The sequence below is a fragment of the Monomorium pharaonis genome, chromosome 7 (assembly GCF_013373865.1).
Source record: "Monomorium pharaonis isolate MP-MQ-018 chromosome 7, ASM1337386v2, whole genome shotgun sequence".
Classification (NCBI taxonomy): Eukaryota; Metazoa; Arthropoda; class Insecta; order Hymenoptera; family Formicidae; genus Monomorium; species Monomorium pharaonis.
The window spans coordinates 10,956,333-10,971,142 of NC_050473.1; the positions used below are offsets into that span (position 1 = coordinate 10,956,333).

Consider the following 14,810-nt stretch of genomic DNA (forward strand, 5'->3'; position numbering starts at 1 on the left):
ATCTACTTTATCATAAGTGTTCACCTTTGACTCCTTTTCAGAGATAATTCGATTTACACCCGAAGTGAACACTCGTGATCGAGACATTTATTATCCTCCCTCTTTCTCTCGCTCTCTCGTTCTTTTTTGATCCATCAATCTCAGCGCGGTTCAGTTTCTCCATAACATTAACGCGCGCGCGATCTTTGACAAATCGATTTTCCACATAACACGTCGAATCGCGAATGTTCGTTAAGCGTTAAGTCCGCGGTATTAAGACGTGGTGGACGGCAAGCAAGGAGGAGGAAGTCGGCAGGCAGAGGTGGAGTACGAGGGGAACGGGTACGGGAGCGGGTCGAGGGAGGAAGAAGACGAAGAAACGAGCTGAAGGCACAGTGGCGGCCACCAGAGGCGGTGATCTATGGTGGGATTACCGGTGGCGGTATTTCTTCATAACCGTTTCTCCGGGTCTCCTCTCTCTCTCTCTCTCTCTCTCTCTCTTTTCTCTTCTTACCGTCTCCGGCCGTTCCCTTCGCTCCTTCGGCGACGCTCTCTCCTAGCTGCGGCTGGCCCCAGCAGGTTCTCACCGCAAGAAGCTCCTCGGCTTCTTCGACACTGCCTATATCTCCCTACGTCGGTAACGTACACGCCCCCGCGCGCGCGTTCAGCTCGCGGGGGGTTGTATCTTAATAACATTCATGAGCTCAGATATACCCGCCAGATTTATTGCCCCGGCACCCGCGGATTCTGCGAAGACCTGCGAACCATCTCCCCTCTCCCTTTGCGTTCCTCCTTTCTTGCGCTTCTTGGTCCTCGTGCTCCGTTTCCTTCGTTTTTCTCGTCTTTGGGATCACCCTCCGTCTCTCTCTCTCTCTCTCTCTCTCTCTCTCTTGGCTCGCGATTTTGCCCTTCTTACAGACGAACGTAATTTTGACGGCAACTGAAGTTAAAACGCATTCGAAATAATTTAATGGAAAGGGGTTATGACTTTGAGAGAAAAGAGGACAGTTTCATTTAATTTTTTAAATCTTTGAAAGTTCGAAATGCAAATATAATTAATAAAATTGTCAGATTTACTAATAAATAATGAAGCGAAATGGAAAGAAAATGTACAGGACTGCGGCACGTGTTCATAATTATACCGATACGTGCTCCACCAATAATCGGCGTTAGTTAATTTTGTTTCATAATGCTCTCAAGCACTTTCGCGAATCCCTCTCATTATAAGACTAAATTATGCTGGGTCATGAGTGATTTAGTGACGGTTTTCATAAACGAGTCCTCGATATCGGTTTTAAATACCGCCGCGCGAGCTTTAATTGGGTCAAACGCACCGATGGAAAGCAACGTCGTCTCGGCGTGATACGAAACCACTGTGGCTTCGCTTTTATCCGTTTATCAATTGAGTCTCCCCCGTGAGACACCCTTACTACCTACACCGCCCACCCTCCGCGCCGTGGCAGGCGCCGTCGACGGCTCTGTGCTACGATATTTATGGCACGCTGTATATTACACACGAATCTCCGCCAGTTTCCAGTGCCGTTGTGTATTCCGCATTAAATGCATAGCATTAACTATTATCGATTCAATTCGATCGGCCGGCGCGAAAAGCGAGGGGCGTCACGTGTTTTATTTTCTCATGTAATTTGCACGAGACTCGACGAAAAAGGAAGATAATGAAAATGATAAAAAATCAGCCCGAACGCTCGTTTTAGCATTCAACTCGTTACTGTTACATACTCCGCTAATTATATAATTATTACCACCCCCGTGACTATACAAGTTTACTGAAATAATTAACGGAATAACTCAAGCGTAATAAAATTATCAGCTCGCATATATTAAATTTACCTCCAATTTGTATTTGTGTTTCTATCGGGCAATTTTCAAATTAGCAATAATTTAATTTCAATCAAACAAGAATTTAATGTCAGATGTGTGGAACGTTGATTCTTAATTTGTAGAAGCTTATAAAAGGCTTTTATGAAATTTACGTTACTCTCTCTATCGTTTATTTTACAATTTTTTAAAATAAATTGTCGCATCTGAAGAGACCTATTAAAAGCGCGTGATATTTGAAAAAGTAAAGCTATTTTCGATAAAATCGTAACCGGACAGAAGGCATCGACATTTCCTACTCGGGAAAGCGAATCTCGACGTGGGTTACATCGCTTCTTGGGAAGAACGCGTTTGCGCGAGCGTTCGGCCAACGTGTGCGTCTACGTGGGTGTAGTATAAGCTCCTCTCCTTGCTGCGCAAGGCAATACAGATTTATGTAAGTATTTAGCACGGGCTCTTTGCTTTATCGCGAGTCGCCCAGCCAAGACGTCTCCTCGACCGCGGGCGTACCCCGGCACCGCGTTCCGCCCCCGGCCCTCTGACCGTCCAAAAATTTTCAATTATTTTTTCTCCTCTCCTTTCATCGGCTTTTGCTCTTTCCCGTGGCCCCGTGGGACGCACGGAGATGCCCGACCGCTGATTATCCGGCCGTCTGGACCGTGAAAGAAGCCTAAACCGCGTTGATACCGCCGTCCCTACGATCGCACGATAATCGGTTGCCAAGAGGTATCTTTTATTGGAATTTGAGCAGACGATTGTTAAATAAATAAATAAATTTACGGAAACGCAATATATTTTGATACTTTCAAGTATAAACAAAAAAATAATCGCGTGATATCTGTCTTTAAAAGAGAAAAAAAAAATTATTACGGAGAGGAACCTCAATTTAAAAGAAAAGATTCTTTATTGTTTATAATATTTAATCTCCTTGGAAAAATAATTTGGAAAATATCAATTATATGCCTTTAATCTAGATTTTATCTATCAAAGCTAATTAAAAGAATTATAAATGTTATCAATGTTAGTTTTTGGATATTGACATCCAATTGTAAGTGAAATTCTTATTGGTAATATGTAGTATATCGCCAAGTCAAGCTTTAAAAAGATAGCGTCTCCTTCACGAAAATATAGTCAGATATTACACGTGTAACGTTAAACCCGGCAATAAATAAACACGGGGGTAAGAAAGATCGCCCGGAGTCAGCCGGCGAGGAAATATGTGCGCAATATCCTGATCCTTTCACGGTCGCGGCTTCCGTGCGGAGGATACGAGCGCCGGATCAAAAGAACGCGCGCGCGCGCGCACGCGTGCACCGGTACGAAGGATTCTGTTTGGCCAACCATGAAAAGGCTAAAAGCCATCGGTATCGTATCAGCAGCAACCCCTCCGTACGAATCCTGATCTCCTTCAGGAACGGAACTTAAGCCGCATGGCATTCCTTCTGATCCTTGTAAAAGAAGAACTAATCAGTGTCCACGAATTTATCGAAAGCCTCGGTACACATGTGACATTGATCTTCGTTCCCTTGCCTTGGTCCATGCTGGGATGTGTCTCGTTCGATTCGAAGTCTGCTGTACGTTCTAACAGACGTGAACGGAAGTAAAACACTTTACGGAAAAAAATAATACACTTCATGTTTTACTTTAATCTGCTTCGTTTGTAGTTTACACTTCACCATGTTTCTCGTGAGAACTGTAAAGTCCCCGTCGCACCGTTTATTTATAAGTTAAGAATAACGCGCCTCAGCTTAAAAAGATTTTATCTGAAAAACTTATTATTTCTTCTATGAGACAAAAATGTAAAAAAAAAAAAAAAAAAAAAATGTTAAAGAATATTACAAAAACACTCATTGTATAAAAAAGGCAAAATTGAATGATGACAAACGCAAGCCGATTACTTCAGGGGTTTCAAAAGAAATCTTTCTATTCGTGTTATAACTCAAGTTTTATGAATTCTTTTTTATCAGTTTATATCCCGGCTACGCTCTCCCTTCCCCATGTTATACCCTCGTATCCAACGAGCTCACGTTCACCAACAACCCCAACCCATCCGGTGATCTATCCGCCTGTGAAGCGAGCTAATCGCCGGGGCCTCCGCATAAGCGCTTTCTTACCACGTGCAAATAACGGTCATGCGGATGCAGGGCACCGGTAGATCTTGCACGGGGACGGAGGGGGAGGGGGCGGATGTAGCGGAGATGTTGGTGCTCGGTCGATCTTAATGCTGTCTTAAGCCCACCGGAGCGCGACATAAATTATGTATCGTCCGGGCGTAAGATGCCGCCAAGATCCCAGGAGCACCTGGTATTCCTGGTTCGGTTCACGGTTTCTCTCCAAGACTACCCACCGCTCTCGCTCTCCATCCCCCCCTCCCCCAATCACCTCCCTCCCGGTTTATGTACGCGGGCGCACCCCTACCCTTATTCCTTACACCACCGGGGGTCCCTAAATTTTCTCGAAGTCTATAAGGGTTAAGGAATTAACTGCGGCTGGACCGACCGTTCGGGCCTACGAGCTTCTGATATGCCGGGGTGCTTGCCTCCGGGGCTTAATAACCGGGGTGAGGATCGCTCGCCCCCGACGAGACGAGCGAGAGGGGAAGTGGATGGTAGGAGGATCCTCGCCAAAGGCCATTACAAGGATTTCTTTTATTTACGGTCGCGAAAGGAGCTCCCGCGTCGAGCGGGCTAAGTGGTATGATCTTCTCTCCTTGGGCTCTACTCTCGCGATAGATCTTACCCAATGACCGCTAAGCGTCCACTCCCCGAGGCTTAATACCCCCCTGTCCAATCGTGTAACATTCGGCAGTAGATCAATTAAGACGTCGTCGCTAGATCCGTCCGGAATCACGGTGGTATCGCTACCGCGATTTCTGCCCCTTTAAGCTTTCGTGAAATTAAGATCGATATATCGACTCCATTATTATGCGGCTTTCTTCGCGCGGTTCTTGAGAACTCGCGTGCGAATAATTCCGCGCGAGCTTGAAATATTTTATTCTTTACACGCTTTGGAGTACGTAAAAAAAAAAAAAAACGATTAAAGATATTTCTAAAAAATATTTATTCGCGGACATTCTCCGCTCCAACTAATCGCGTCGAAGTAATCCTTTGAGCATCCTTATCAGAATCATGTTCAATAAACGTCTTCGGCCAGACATTATGGCTATGCTTTATTTCTCGTAAATGAGAAGAAACAACGTTGGCCAGAGTTATTCTTTCTTCACACGCACGATCGCATCGTCGCGGTGCCGATAAATTAACGGGATTAATTATCCGACCATCGGATTACTCGTAGCGGAAGATACGGCCTACCCCTTGGTGATTTTCCTTCCACGGCTCATTACTTTCAATCGTTGGCCTTCAGCCGGTCGTCCTCTTCTTCGCTACTCGTAATTTTTAGTATAGCTGCGCGAGAGTGCAGGGAGGAGTAGGATTAAAGAATAAGAAGGGAAAAGCGGAGTTCGTTTATATGACCTCATCAGCTACCCTCCTCGTGAACGAAAAGAGAGGGAAATAGTTAGAAGAGGAGGCAGAGAAAGAGGAAGAGGGAGAAATGAGAGCAGGACAAGAAGATGGAAGCCGCGTCGCCGACCGTAGCATCCCTCAAGGATTATGAGGCCAATCCTGCGGCCTAATTTGCGAGCTCTCGAATTCTCAAACCCCTCCGCTATCTCGCGACTTCATTCAAACCGCTATCTGGTCTCCCTTCTAACTATTTTGCCGTTGTTTCTTTCGCCTAACTCTCTCTCTCTCTCTCTTGTCTCATATTAATGCCATTTCATTTACGCGGGTTCCTTATTAAACGTACAATTTACAAGATTCTACCTACGATTTAACAAATTTCAAATAATTTTATAGTTACATCCCCTCCAATCTTATTTATGTTAATTCGTATTTATAAGCTGTTAACATAATAGTAATAAGTCTATCCATTATCATTATTCACGTTTGCGAACGCAAATAATTGTATATTCAGTCAAACGCATAAGCAATGAGTTATCTTATACTCCACCATTGATATTTGCGACACATGTTTTAGCAACTATTTTTGCAGGAAAAGTTACGTCTACGAGATAGCACTTACGTCCGCGGTTGTGAATGAATAATTAATGGGAACAACGTTCTTATATGCAGCCGGCTGTCGCGTCACGCGCGTTTGTTTGTACAATCCGATTCAGCGGCGGAGGGTATTTTCGGTTCTTATCAATCGCATCCAACAATCTAACCATCCTGGGCAACATTATCTACGGCGAAACGTCCGGCAGCCGTATGGAAACAGAATAGTTAGGCATATCCTAGCTGCGGCTGATAGTAGAACCGCGCGGCTCTCTTTCTCTCACCGTCTCTCTCACGTCTCTGTATCTTTCTCTTTTCGTCCTTCCTCTCTCTCTGTCTTTCTACCTATAACTCCCCCCCCCCCCCTCTCTCTCTCTCTCTCTCTCTCTTCCGCAAGCTCTCTGTTATTATTCAGGAACTTTGCTGACAGCTCCCCGGATAGGCAGATAAGAACGTCCTCTGAATGCCAAAGCACACACAATGCTCCTTTGGAGAGACGTGTACCCACGTCTCGTGGATACTTTTCGTCTACAAACGTGTGGGAATGCAAAGGGCACTGTCTAGCTCGCGCTTGCACCACGTCGATCCTAAATGATCCTAAATTCCTTTCGATCGTCCGCAATTTGTCGGCTGTCAGTAGCTCGCTTGCTATCGCTCGTGTAATTCGCAAGCGGAATTTATTCCCGTCTATTCGGATGCAACGTTTAATCGCGACACGCGTATTTTTACATTGTATGGCGTTTTATAAAAATACAGCGAAAAACTTGCTAGCTTTTAAATTGGATTCTTTTATAATTTCAATTATTTTAACGAGACCGTCTAAGTCTTAATTATATTGTCAGATTAATTTCTATTGTTTTATTACTATCAACTATTTATTATCAACACAATAAATTTCTTTAGATAACATCTATATATTATACACAAGATTATTTTTAAAATTAATCAAAAATATCTTAATGTAATGGAGACGAATATGGGCATGTCAAAGCAGAAATTTCATTATATACCTCGATGACGGTAGAAAGCTAATTTTCGCAAAAGCGGCCATTTTTCATAACGATTTAGTGCGAATGGTGTGGTCTAAATTGTCTGCGCGCGTCCTGACAAATTAAGATCAGATAGAAGGATGATCCTCCGGGCTGCTGACTTTCAGATTTTCATAAGACGTTACTTCTTTTTCTCTCCTACGCTGCCATTTCACTGTTCCCTCTTGGTTCTTCACACTCTTTAGCCCAGCAGCAATTTTCTTATCCGATCGACCAACCTGCTTTTTCCTCGCTTCCTTCCGATTGAAGATCCTCGATGAAGAAACGAAATATCGAGAAACGGCGATTTTATATGTATTCTTTATTTTGTATTTTTTATATATATGCATTCTAAACTTAATTCAAAATTTCTTCACAATTCACGTTTACGTATTTGCGTAACGCAAAAAGAAAAAAGATAATGTATCATACCATAACATGGTGATTTGTAGGTTCTCGTCACTTTTAATGGACGACCCACACCAATCTACTCACCTTCGATCATGAGTTGTGTTTTGCCCGATGACGCAGTAAAATCCGTACGACATTCGCGGATACCGACGGCACTCGAAACAAGTTCCATAAATCCTTGTCTGGCCCGCCGCTGCTCCCCCCCCCTCCCCCCCGTCGCGCTCGATTCAGAAGGCGGAGCCCCGATAACGATAACGAGAGGGATAACGGTAGGTAGGTACTTATATAGCGCGGGGATAAGAAGAGGTTGCTGCGGCAAAGTCTAGATTCGATGTTTTGCGAATGAGCGCCGACCCGGATGGATCCTTGTAAGACGTTTTAATTGGACAAATCCGCCTATCCTCATTAAATCCGGGACGCCCCCGGCGGGCCCACCAGAACGACAGGTCCTGTGCGCGTGTCGTAGATGACAGCGATATCCCCACAGCATCGTCTTTGCGCATCGCTACGTACTTAAACGGAAAGTCTTCCGTTTCGCTACGCAAAAGCGGAGCGCGTCTCGAAAACTCGGATGTCATCGTAAGGATCCGATCCCGCTCGATAATCCCGCTTGATTTGCTCCCTGCAGCCTATCAGCGCGGAACACTTGTGATACGTAACAAATAATAATTACTGTTCAAAACGCATTATCAATGAAAACGGAAACTTAATTGATGTACGAAATACATTTTTCCTTCCGCAATATAAAAGGGATACGTGCCGTCGGTAAAAATACACGCAATAAAAGAGATTGGCGATATCCCCGCGCTCGGCGGATATTTTTTATCACGCGTCAATACACCGTGCTTCCGTTTCATCCGGTCTCTTTGTCATTCCCTCTGCCGCATCCGCAAGTCTTACTGTCCCTGAAACTCTCCGCGAGCGACGCGAAAACGCGAGTAGTGGCGCCGTAGACAGATAGTACCGCCGCTTTTAGAGAAAGACTCATTGACTATTGTGACGTTTGAGTTAGGGTTGACTCGATGACAGCTCGGCTGTCTTATCTTAGCTGCGAGATTTCGGTCGGAGCGGGCCGCTTTGTGCATTCGTAGACTTGGAGACAGTATCGTTGTGCGCGCTACTATTGCACACGCGTGAACACACCGTTGCCGTTGTCCGTTTAGATATATATACGTTATTACAAGCTCAACGGAACTCACGAAACACCATTTGGCGATTTATTGTACTCGCCCCTTTGCGAGACGAACGAATCGCTCTTAAAGCTCTTACCTCTCGGCTCGTTTTTCTTCTTGCGAGATGACGAGCTGCAAAATTCATAGCAGTCCTTCAGGAAAGAAATTTGTCCTATGACATTTCTCTGGAAATTGATTCAGAAATAATAAAAAATATTCTCTAAATTTGATGAATAATAAACTTAAAATAAACTTAAAAAGTAAGAAAATAAATTCTAATGAATCGATGTAATATTTATAGGTTCATAGACGATCCATATTTATTTCCATTCTTTCAGGTATTGCCTTTATATTGAGGTATAATCAATACATAAATTAATATTAATCATCTGGAAATATCATCATCTTTATATTGAAACATTCTGCCAATTTGTACTTGGCGCAAAAAGGGCAGATGCGTAATACACATTATTTTGTCGTGACGTATACTTTTTATTCGACATCATCTCGTATTTACACTCATGAAAGTCCATAATAATTATATTAATTGTTACGTGATAATTACAATGAATGTGCGGCCAAGTAAGCGTTTAAAGCCGCGTATCAACGATAGTAAGGAGTAACAAGTCGGTTAACGATTTTCCTTTATTTCTCATGCCGCGAAGGCTCACTCGCGCATCTCTGTCCCTAGTCAACGTTATTTAAAGAAATTAAACTAGTCGGCGTGATATGGATGCTGTTGCGGCGACTCGCCCTCGAACAGAGCCATCTTCAGCCGCTTATTCTTGGCCCTGCGGTTCTTGAACCAGAATTGCACGTTCTTCGGCTCCAGACGCGGAAACTTCTGGCGATACGGCATCTTGTTCAGCTCCTCCGTGTACGACAGAATGAGCTATGGATCGATCGTAAAATTCAGCGAATCTTCCGTATAAGAAGGGAGTTAGAAACTGAATTTCCAATAGCAATATTCAATTGACAGTTTTGTTTAAAAAAATATTTAAAAAGCGTGGCAGTTTAAATATCGATTAATTATGCGTTTTTTTAATACGTAAAATTTACTGATGTACTCAAACCACAATGTGCTTCTGTGCATAACTGCTTTTGTCCACAATAAAATACTTGGTTTGTAGTGCAATTGTATTTAGAAACGGCTATTTATAATCCACAGAAGTTTCTCTATTAACATGTTAATAACGTCGTCGAAAGAGTGACAAATTATATCGCGATAACGACATACGAGTGTACGTATGATCGATTTATACATACCGCGTGGCTTGGATGAGTACTCCGCTTAAACCAATACTCTAATCTCGGCACTTCCGTCACGGGATCGATGAACGTCCGGTTCCTCTTCCTTCTCTCGTCGGCCAGCATGCTGGTGGGACAGCCGGCCGGTCCGCGCGGCGGCAGATAATGCGACATGTACATTATACCGTGGCCGAACATGGGACTGGGCACCAGGGAAAATCCGGGCGGGATAGGGCCTGTGTGTCTGGTCTCGTCGTCCTCGGAACCGGAGGAAACTCTTGCGTCCTCCTGCTTTACCGAGGACGGAGTCGACGTCGGCGGCTGCTGCTGCTGATCCTCGGGTCTCGTGGTCAAGGACAGGGGACCGACAGGTGGACTGCTCGGTGGGCAGGGTGACCCCGATGTCGACTGAAAGCAGCGGTTAACAACCTCATCTTTTTCAGACTTTACTCTTTTACAAATAGATTTCATCGAACGTCAACGTAAGTATAACCTTATGCAAAATATTCCCAATGCAAAGCTCCAATTTTTATTTCTTGTCGTTAGGCAAAAGATATATCTACTGAAAATCTTCTTGAAATGTTTAAACGTTTAATTTTCGACATCTCTCTAATTAAAACTACATTTTCAATCTCCTTTGGCGCACCTGATGCCTAGTGTCCTCCTCTTCGTCCGTGCAGTCTTCGCTGACGATGCTGGCGCCCCTCGGGCTGAGCCCGGGAGGACTGCAGCCGTTCATGCTGGCTCTCTTCTGAGCCGCCCTGGCATTCTTGAACCAGTACACGACGTTGTTCGCGTCCAGCGGTTTCCTCCCGCGGCGCGACTCCAGGGAATTCAATTCCGCGACGTAGTGCTGTATCTGTTCGCGCGACGGATGCTGGTTCTCGGCGAACCAACGCTGCAGTCGCGGCAATTCGAGCTCCGAGTCGAAGCTGGTCCTCATCCTGGTCTTGTGCGAATACTGAAGAAGCGCCGGATGCGGCGGTCCGATCGGGCCGCCGCCCGGGGCGATCGTGCCACCGCTGTCGGGTTGCGGACTTTGCGTGTGATGGTTAGAAGTAGGTGCTATTGCGTTCATACCGAGGCCTATCTGCTGCTGCTGCAGCCACGTTTCGAAATTTCTCTTTGTCTCTTCCGACAGGTCATTACCACCTCGGCAGAGGGATAGGAGAGTCATCTGCAAGTGGAAAGCAACGTGATCTCTTTTCTTAAGGACTTTCCTCTTCCTACGTTAATTCCTAATAACGTTTAATTGCGAATAACGAACTAAAAGGAAAAGATTAAATCACAGTCGTTGTAGTACAGTACGTTGCAGTCCTTCATCGTGTCACCTGCCATATTATTTTTGAGATAAAAGACCAAAGAGAAGAGTGTGTGTATAAATCGAAACAGAAAAACCAGGACGGATTTATTACGTGAATTGAAATTCTTCCGATTGATCTTGCGTCGACTGGGTTGTTGACGCGAGCAAACGTTATAAAGCAACGTCGTTTAACGTCATCGTCGTCGCGGCATTAAGATGACAGATTATGGAAAATTTCGCGTCTCAGGAAGCGCGGTACGCGCACCTTATCTGCCCGATGATTTATAAGAACAAATACATCTCCGGGTTGGAAGATCAGGCGCTCGACGCCACTTTAAGAGCGCGGTAATCCGTCGCGTATCCCTGGCACCTTGGTAGCGTCAGATACCACGACAATTATCCGGCCGTTCCCGACGCTAGTCACCTCCTCGAATTCTCATCCGCCTCAGTTTTACGACACCGCACTTAATCACTCCAGGTAGGCAGGCGAGGTGCGAGTCTTGACAGGCGTTCTCAAGATTTCAGAAATCGTTCGGCAAACAGTGGTACGCCGTCGAAAGCGGAACGGTCGGCTTATCTGACGACATTGCGCCGCGATTCGAGCCTGATTTACACGTATTTATTATTTAAGAGTGATTGCGCAGAGTAATCGGCTGATCCGTAGAACCAGTGGTAAATCAATCGCGATCACACGACCCTGATCAAACAATCCGCGAGATCGCAACAGCTTCGCGAAATTCTCGACGCGTATGTCGGGAACTGTTGCTATGCCTCTTTTTCTCAACGTAATTTTTTCTAAAGAATGTCAGAAAATTATAAACGTAATTAGTTTGCTAAATCGAGCATGTAAATATGTTAATATTTATTTATCGCGATTCCTACATAATTTCATCGTGAACTTTATTTTCCTAAAGTACTACAATCGGCAAATCTTTTTCATATTAAAATTAACTCATCCTTTTAATTTTTTTCATGTATACACATATTTATGTAAATATGTGAGCTAAATTTTGGAATATACGTAAAAGGATTCCTTTTTCTTTCTTGCAAAAATATATAGTAAATAAATCAAATACCGGTGCCACACTATAAATACGGTTAAACTCTAATCCTGATATCAGGTGACGCGTGTTAACATCGCTGTTCCACATTTCAAGCTAAATAGGATTCAAAATAGATTTTACTGCTTTTTATTGTCTGAAATCACGTTGACATTGATGATTTATGCTTGCCGATCCCAATTAAAGCGAATTTCACGCCCGAGCCCCCTTGAAAAGTATTTATTACCTTTTCGAATAAACTTTCCATTATCCTGAAAGAAATACGAGCGCTGTACTTTTCGAAAAGCACGTGATGTGCTTTAATATTCGTCGTTTGCGTGACTTTGCATGTTTAAAATTCTAATCACTCACTAACAAAAAACAATTTCGAATATATCCGAATGCCACAAATTATGCACTTCATCTGAGTCACGAATACCAGTAATAACTGGTATCAATCTTGATAAACATTGTTGCATCAAGATAAAAGCAAATAGAATTTGCGGAACGTAGAAAATAACAGAACGTTTTCCATTTATTTTATAATGCAACATTAATAGGCGTTTAATCTGAAGCTTTGTTTCCAATTATAAAATTTAAAATTTAATATTGACAATTAAGCGCATGCCAAATAATGATACCTCATTCAAATTTTCCTTCAGAAATAAGGAAGATTCCTTGTTTCGGCAAGAAATTTCACGGAAAATTTTGGAATCTTCCGAGTTTTTTTTCACAGTGATAGAATAATTTAGAATCTTCTGAAAAAGGTGGCGTCCCCGGGGAGTATCGCGTGTAAAGGGAAGCGAGAAGGGGATATCGCTCGGCGGCACGTCTTCGTGCATCATCGTCAGATTAAGCCAAATCTATGCGAGAGACGCGTCGGTTCTCCATCACAGCGGTTCGCCATTAGCCGTCGGGCTACGAAACTCAAGCAGGAAACGTTTGCCGGGGAAAATTGGTAATCATAGACCACCGTGAGCGGCATTAAAGTTCGGGGGTGGGCGGGGGTAGCGGGATCTTCAAAGAGAGTGCACTTAGATAATGCCAGCTCGGAGGAGGCGGCGGGGGCACCTCTCCTCGCCCCTCTCGATACCGATATCGAGGGGGCTTTTGATGAAGGCTGCGAATTTGAGTTGAGTAAAGGGTAATCCTATCACACGCTACGAGATCTTCCACTGTCGGAAGGGCACGTCTGAGTATGCAGGCCGACTTGAAAAATCGCGCGTCCATTTCAATATTCGGTGAACGGTGTCAGGGGAGGGAATCGCGTAACTGGGATGAGCCTCTCGGGGAGTCAAAATCTCGCGAAAAAAATATCACGTTGGTTGGAATAATCGGGATTACGTTGCTCGATTTCGTCGCTGAAACTAGGGATTGAGTAAGAAACCCGCTAGTTCGCGCGACGCTAATAAACTTTTGTCGAATCAGCTTTGCTTGAAATCGTCGAATCGTCAGCGAAATGTTGACGTTGTGATAAAACGTCTCTTTACGGTTAAAAATTGACGCGATTAAAATAATGAACAATGCAAATATACGTAAAATATTCCAAGGTAAGACGTTTCGAAATTGGGGAAAGATTCATTATTCCGAACGTTTCGATTCGCGCGGGAACGAAAGCTACCAAAAGCGCGGTGACTTCTCGACTTCTGGTGATTCGAAACCAAGAAAGCATTTATTCAAGGTGAGGATCAGCGAGCCGCGAGCAAGAATCTACCGAAGATTACCACTTGCCGTTCTTACGGTAGGTACAAGGGTACCGGGCCGGAGGACTTCTTAATGAGATTAAGTGCCCCGACGACAAACACTCTCTGGCTAGATTTACATTTTATACATTTTTAAGCGGTCGTCTTACTACGAATATTCTCTGCTCCGATCTTGCCTTGAATGGCCTTTAAATTCTCTACGGTGCGCCGTTATTCAACCTCATTCTTCAAATAAATGCACTTCATATACAATAAATTACATATATTTTTGCTTTTCCCCCTATGATCCCTTTCTTCTCGGTACTTTCGCTCTTACCAGCGTCATTATTTGAAAGAAAATAAAGAAGACGTAATATGTCGCATTTAAGAATAAAAAATTTTTTAGGTTTTATTAATATAAAACTTAATAATTTTTAAGATATTCCGCAAAATTCGGAGATGTAAAGCATATGTCTACCAATCACACAATATTCAGAATAAATTTATAATATATTTATTTCTGTTAAAAAAATGGTTTCGTTTAAATATTCGTTTGCCTGTTCTGCTGTATTCACTGTTATGTTTTTCTTAATAAGAAGGTGCTTAATAAATTATAATAAATGTAATACAAACGGATAAATTTCTTTTTTCCAAATACACGTCGAAAGATATAAATTTTGATACTGAAAAAGTGAGGAAACACCTTACCTCATCCAAAGGACATCCGGCGGAGACGAGAAGTGTATGGCTGTGCAACAGTAGCAACCTCAACAATTTATTTCTAACTTCAGCCGCCGGACTGGGAGGTGGCGGTCTGGATCTATACACCTGAATCTTCAGGGTCGCCACCGATGTCAATTCGGCCAGAATGTCTCCTACTGTTAGCAACGGTCCGTCAGCGACTTTCTCCATTGGCAGAGGCTTCCAGTTACGTATGACAATGCTTCCTCTGGCACTTGGTATCAGATCACTGGAATATCCCAGACGAACAAGCGCCTCGCCCACCAAATCCTGTTAGCAGAGAAACAAAACTATTATTGATGTTGTCCAGAC

The 14,810-nt window shown here is 43.7% G+C and overlaps 1 protein-coding gene across 1 annotated transcript in view; it reads right to left on the minus strand.

The window, feature by feature from the left end:
- Positions 1-8,778: 8,778 nt before the first annotated feature.
- LOC105830229 overlaps positions 8,779-14,810 on the minus strand; it is a 45,076-nt gene continuing 39,044 nt past the window's right edge. Inside the window, exons 4-7 of the mRNA XM_028195061.2 lie at positions 14,466-14,768; positions 10,379-10,909; positions 9,751-10,140; positions 8,779-9,376 (exon numbers count right to left, since the gene is read on the minus strand). Of these exons, the coding sequence (XP_028050862.1) occupies positions 9,200-9,376; positions 9,751-10,140; positions 10,379-10,909; positions 14,466-14,768 (1,401 nt within the window). The 3' untranslated portion in view covers positions 8,779-9,199. The remainder of the gene's footprint in view (positions 9,377-9,750; positions 10,141-10,378; positions 10,910-14,465; positions 14,769-14,810) is intronic.